The sequence below is a fragment of the Denticeps clupeoides genome, chromosome 8 (genome assembly GCF_900700375.1).
Source record: "Denticeps clupeoides chromosome 8, fDenClu1.1, whole genome shotgun sequence".
Lineage (NCBI taxonomy): Eukaryota > Metazoa > Chordata > Actinopteri > Clupeiformes > Denticipitidae > Denticeps > Denticeps clupeoides.
The window spans coordinates 1788062-1794420 of NC_041714.1; the positions used below are offsets into that span (position 1 = coordinate 1788062).

Sequence of the window (6359 nt, forward strand, 5' to 3'; positions counted from 1 at the left end):
GGGCCTTCCAGCCGGGCCACAGTGTCCTAATTTCCTGCGTTTTGGTTACAAGGATGAGTTGCAACATTTATCAGGCAAAGCAGCTATTAGTATTCAAATGTTTAGTATTCAACATGTTTTGTCCATTAGAATAACATTAAATTGACAAAAACTGTTGTAAATAATTATTGTAGCTAGAATGAGTAGTAAATGGAGTATCTGCATGTATGTAGACTCATTATCAACTAAAATTTGTCTTGAGTTCCAGTGGAACACTGTGTTCACTAATACTAATAGTCTGTTACTTTAAAACTTAAAACATTCAGAATGTCCCAGGTCTGCCAAGCTGTTATTTCTGCAAATTAATACTTGATTTTGAATGTGATCATGAAAATAAAATCATTGTTTTTAAGTAATATATTGTGTATAGTTTTAAATTCAAATTCATTTAATACCCCCTTCCTTGGATAACAAAAACATTTCTAAATTACCTATTAATTATTTTGACCATTATGACCTCATTAGAATGAAATGTTATTGTTTTTTTTCTGTTTGTATGTGTATATTTATTGCTCATTTATATGCACTAACATTTCCAGGGGTACCAGTACAGGCATTTAAAGGTAAATATAAAATTGTGTGTGTGTGTGTGTGTGTGTGTGTGTATATATATATATATATATATATATATTTATTTTTATTATACCAGCCTCCCAAGCACCAGTGCAGCCTTCCTAAAAGTACCTGTCTCCAAACAACACTGGCTGGCATTCCCACGAGAAAAAAAGTGGCCTGACCCCATCGGAAAGTGAAACCAGTGCCAGGAATACTTTAGAAGTATAGTGGGCCACCTGGCATGTCATTCGATTGGCTTAGGACAGCATTTTCCTTCAGGAAGCGCACTGTGACACTTTCACACCTCCCAGCCACACCCAGCACTTCCCGCCGCCGCATGCAGAGCAGGCTTTCCCTGAACCTGGCGTCTCAACTATCTGCAGAGTACATCAGTACAGGCCCGCGCTTCAGGGAAACACAAGGAAGGAGGCTTAGGGTAAGAAACTAGCCAATTACACCATCAGACAAGAGATTAGAGCTCACGGCTCTGTTGCAAATGGGATCAAGGCTGATTAGCTCAGGGTTTACGATGACGTAGTGAAGCTTGCTGCTTGAATTGCTCGGTCTCTGGGCAGGCCACCTTCTTTTGCAGGAAAGGAATTCACTGGGAGTACATCCATAGGCCCATGATCCTAACAGTTTTGGGTCAGTTCATGCCTGAAATTGTCCAGTTTTGTTGGGTGTGCGGTCACAGAAGTGAAGACCACAAAGACTATGGACTTGTTTGAAGTGCATGGTGTCAGAATGGGCATAAAGAGGCGATTCCTGAGCATAGTTCTGACCGCAGCTCCCGTCTGGAACGGATTACAAATTTCTGCCTGAGGACGAAACTTTTTTTTTTCTCGAAGACGAACTGTGCGTTGTATGCCGTGCAAGAGAAGAAGACAAATCACTGGAGAATTGAGCTCCTCGTCTGTAACTTTTGCAGTTTGAGGCACCGCGTTACTAAGGCGAGGGGAAAATGGCACTGTTGAAGGTGAAGTTTGACCTGAAAAAAAGGGTGAAGTTGGCGCAGGGGCTGTGGCTCCTCTACTGGCTCGCAGTGATGGCGGGCATATTTGTGTTTAGCATGGGGCTCTTTTTCAAGGTTGAGCTGCGCAAGAGGAGTGAGATGATGGACAACAATGAAAGCCACTTCGTGCCCAACCTTCTTATCTTGGCAGGCCTGGCCGCCTGCGGCCTCAATGCTTTCGGAGGGAAAGTGTGCCACGATTCCCTTGATGCTACCAAGTTTGCAAAGTGGAAGCCCATGGTGAAAACCTACCTGTGCGGCTGTTTTGGTTTCAACGTCCTACTCTTCATCACTGCACTGCTGTGCTTTACCATGCAGTTTTCTTTATACTTTGCTCTGGCGGAGGGCCTAAAGAACGGAATGAAATTCTACAGGGACACAGACACACCTGGACGATGCTTTATGAAGAGGACATTGGACATGACTCAGATCGAGTTTCGCTGCTGTGGGAACAACAACTTCAGGGACTGGTTCGAGATCCAGTGGATCAGCAATCGCTACCTGGACTTCAGCAGCGATGAGGTTAAAGAGTGAGTATTCCCACTTGAAAATACGAAAAAGGTGTAGGCAAGAAGGATACGAATATCTCTTAGTGATTCATACCCTACCTTCAGCGCAAAACAAGGGTATACTAGGTATACACTAGACCAATAGACAATATAATGATTCAATCCCCTTTTTACGATCCACATTTCTAAAGACTGATGCCTTGTGTTGGCATTATATAACACCTGTTTCATATATCCAGCAAAGAATTTTATATAGAAAACACTCATGGGTCCATTTGCCCAGCTGTTTACAGTTGAGCGTTGGCCTCAGTTTAGTCGATTGGCTCATAATGAAAATGAAGAGGATATAAATGGACATATTTTGATAAGAAGTACTATTTTGAGCCATGTTTGAACATGGGTCCTGGTTTCAAACCTCCATTCATAAAACCACAGGAGTGTGTCATATTAACAATTACACAATGCACAGTGACAACAACTAGACGTAATTCAATGAGCAGGCCTGGTGGTGTTGTGAAGGCTTGTCATGATGGCTTGGCCGGTTGGATAAGGCTCCTAACAGAATAATTAGATGGAGGAGTTAAAGGTTTAAAATTGGAATAAGGGGGGCAGGCAGTGTAGGTGGGATCAGGTTCATGAGCAGGGCTCAAGTAAGTAGATAATCTGCCAAGATCTCATTTCAGTGTCCTTCACAGCTTACTGTCCGCTTCAGTTAGAATTACACAGAAGCAGAAACAGGAGTGATAGATAAAAGGAACCCAGGGACCTTCTGCTGGTTTATCACTGGGTAGATTTATATGCGGTGGAAATTTGAAAAAGTGAAAGTGAAGTGATTGTCATTGTGATACCCAATAAGCACAGCACACAGTGAACCCAACAAAAAGTGACCTCTGTATTTAACCCTGTATCACCCTTAGTGAACAGTGGGCAGCCATGACAGGCGCCTGGGGAGCAGTGTGTGGGGAGGGTGCTTTGCTCAGTGGCACCTCAGTGGCACCTTGACAGTTTGGGATTTGAACCAGCAACCTTCTGATTTTCCCGCTAGGTATAAAAACCTACAAGTTCATCAAGTGATGAACCCAGTAGCATGGCAATGTATGTAACAAAAATGTTAACAATATGTGTGATACACTTTGTCATTACTGTCTGAACAGGTCTATCAAAATCTTATTAAAAACCCCACAATTTTACCAGACTTGTCCTTCACGATTGGCAGCTATACCTATAAAATGTAATTCATATGTGTCCATCTTGCACAGCCGAGTCCTCAGCAACGTGGAGGGAAAGTTCCTGATGGACAGTGTCCCCTTCAGCTGCTGCAACCCTGGATCCCCTCGACCCTGCATTCAGCACCACCTCACCAACAACTCGGCACATTACGACTACGATCACCACACGGAGGAGCTCAACATCTGGACCCGTGGTTGTCGTGAAGCTCTGGTCTCCTACTACGGTGGCATGATGAACAGTATTGGGGCGCTGGTGTTCTTGGTCATCTGCCTGGAGGTGAGGAGATGCAATTTTTTTTTTTCGTTAGCATAATTGATCGCTTTATCTTCATCCAATTATACCCCAGTCTGAACCAACGACTTGCTCAATTATCCAGTGGCATCATGTTCTTGGACATCTAATAGCACTAAGACAATTCACTACTGAAATTTTGGCAGACTTATGATCTCCCCAGAGCAGCCCCATCGGTTAATCTAATACTAATGATTAGGTGATGCTTGATTCAATTAGTTATGTGCCTGTTTGTGATAAGATGGGGGTTGACTTTTCTTAAACGTATTTAAGAAAATAATAAGAGAGAAGCCATTACACCTTCAATTTCAATTAGTTTTGCCTGCCTTGCATATTTGAATATACAGGCAAGATGTTCTAAGACTCAAATTTGGACTTTTGTGTGGGTTTAAAAACTAAATTGATAGCTAAGTTACAGCATTTAAAGCTAAACTAAGATGAAAACAATCTTCAGGGAAAAGGTTGCATAAGCTGTGCACCCGTCCAAGAGATTAACCTTTATCCGGAACTCCGGCCAACAGTCCTAGAATGATCATGATCTGAAGATGAACACAAACCCTAACAAGAAGTGGGCCATCACAAATCATGACGCACATACCAGTGTTTCCCCGTTACTAGGACTGTGGATGAAATCTGCCTGGCAGGCGGGTCTGAAGTCATTTCTTTGCTTTGGCCATCAGGTGGCAGTGATGGTGGGCTTGCAGTACCTGACCACCTCCCTGGACACCCTGGCCAACCCGGAGGACCCCGAAAGTGAGAGCGAGGGGTGGCTGCTGGAGAAGACGGTCAAGGAAACGGTTGCTGATGTCATGGCAAAGATCAAGTCACTGGTCAAGGGCAACCAAGTGGAGGGTGCAGAAGGGGAACAGGCCGTTGCCACAGTGAGCTGAGACGCCCTGGCCCCGCCCCACTAAGACTAAGGCCACTCTCACCACTGGGAGTTTTTTTATATATATATATATATAAAAGCTTGTGGGAAAGAGGGAAATGCCTTCTCCGTGACAACAAATTACACCATTCTGAGCCATAATCCCTAAAATAATGAAAGTGAATATTGAGGTAAGAAGCTGAGAAGGCTAGAGTTTATGTAAAGGTCCATGATGTACATACAAATGACAAATATAGACAAAGTTATTTTTGTGAAGTTTAAAATGAATATGAAGGCAAAGTTGAATTAACCCCCTTGCCTATCCCCAACTCATCCCAGTCTTACTGGCTTTTTAACCAGTTAAGTGGATGTTTAACCCAAAGGCACAACACTCACATCCAAGTCAGTACAAATTCAGAAGAATTCAGAACAGGTCTACAGAGGTCAGATCCCCAGCCTCTCATGGCAGCTTAAACCAGGCAGCTGAGACAGGAACTCTGGTGGTCTTGCCCCCCCCCCCCCCCCCCCCCCCCGGCCGAGATGGACATCGAGTCGTGGCCTCTGAGTCCGGCCAAGGCCGTGCAAGCTTTTGTACACCACCAGAGACGGAAAGGCAAAGGGACGCCACAGCGTCGGGGACACAAACCCTCCCACACACAGCTGATGTGCCTGTTGCTGCTCTCGGGTTAAATATCTGGCTGCTGATGTTCTGGACCTTTCTCCACAGCCACTGTGGAAGGGTCTTCTGTACTGGTTGTGTGTGCTGGTGAGAGACGCCTGGTTTTAATTAGTTACAACTTTTTGTAAAAAAAAAAAAAAAAAGTCATTCTGAGCTGTCGAGTATAGCAGTAAGAGCACTTAGGAAACAGTCTTTAATTTTGTCCTTTGGTGTGACTGGTTTGTAAATTTGACATGTACATGTAATTTCTTGTAAATTGTGATTTGGTTCAGCACTCAGTGTTGTGAGTTGGGTGGAGGGTGTAGTTGCTCCACTGTGTGAGATAAAAGTATAAAAAGCCATCTAAAGTCTGACTGTGCTAATTATGAACGTCAAATTAATTTTAACTGCATTAAATATGGTAGAATGCTTCATAGAAACAGAAAGAGTGAAGGGGAAGAGAGTCAGAAAAGGACTAAATGCACCTGAGTGGAGATTAAGAAAGGTGAGGCCAAGTGAACCAGTAAGATGCCCAGTGGGAGGCCGGCTTTACCTGATGGGATCAGGTGGAATCCATGGATTTCACTCAGGGAGAAATGGGGTCACAGAAGAACAATCTTCCGTCCCCAAATCCTCCCAGCAGTGCTGCGTCGTTGTGAGTTTATAGACTTTTGACTTGAGGGCGCACAGGACTGAGCATTCGGTGGGGTCTGGAGTAACAGCGACAAACTCTGGACACAGATGTGGCATCATTACAATAAAACTACAGCAAATAAACGTGAGAGACAATGAAAGAATTGAGGAACCGTTAAATACTGGGCTGAAGGCCAGGGACATCTGTGTGGACCAAAGAACACACAAAATAACACTGGTCCTCTGGAATCTTCCCTGCCCCCAACACAAACAGAGGCTGAGGAGATAAGGAGATAATCTGCTTTGATGAGAAGATTAGAGTCCTCTCGTGTGATGGTCCAGGACCATTTCTAGTGATGAAGGAAGTGGGACAGTCCCTTTGGACCAGCAAGGCTGCCCGTCTCCTGTTGTGCCTGAACCAGTTGCGCAGCCTTAGTCCAACTACTTGGAGCACTAGCAGTAATAAAGTCACACATGAGCTCCCTACACTTCAAATGATGGACACGTGGTTAGAACTGGAATGAAAAAGATTAAATCAGAACAATACTGAACACAGATAATCTT

General features: G+C 44.0%; 1 protein-coding gene across 1 annotated transcript; it reads left to right on the forward strand.

Annotated features, from left to right (window-relative positions):
* The first annotated feature begins 1555 nt into the window (after positions 1–1555).
* Positions 1556–5533, forward strand: prph2b (peripherin 2b (retinal degeneration, slow)). The gene is made up of 3 exons (XM_028989328.1): positions 1556–2136; positions 3375–3621; positions 4317–5533. The coding sequence occupies exons 1-3, from the start codon at positions 1556–1558 to the stop codon at positions 4524–4526; spliced, it is 1038 nt and encodes a 345-aa protein (XP_028845161.1). The 3' UTR covers positions 4527–5533.
* Positions 5534–6359: the final 826 nt, after the last annotated feature.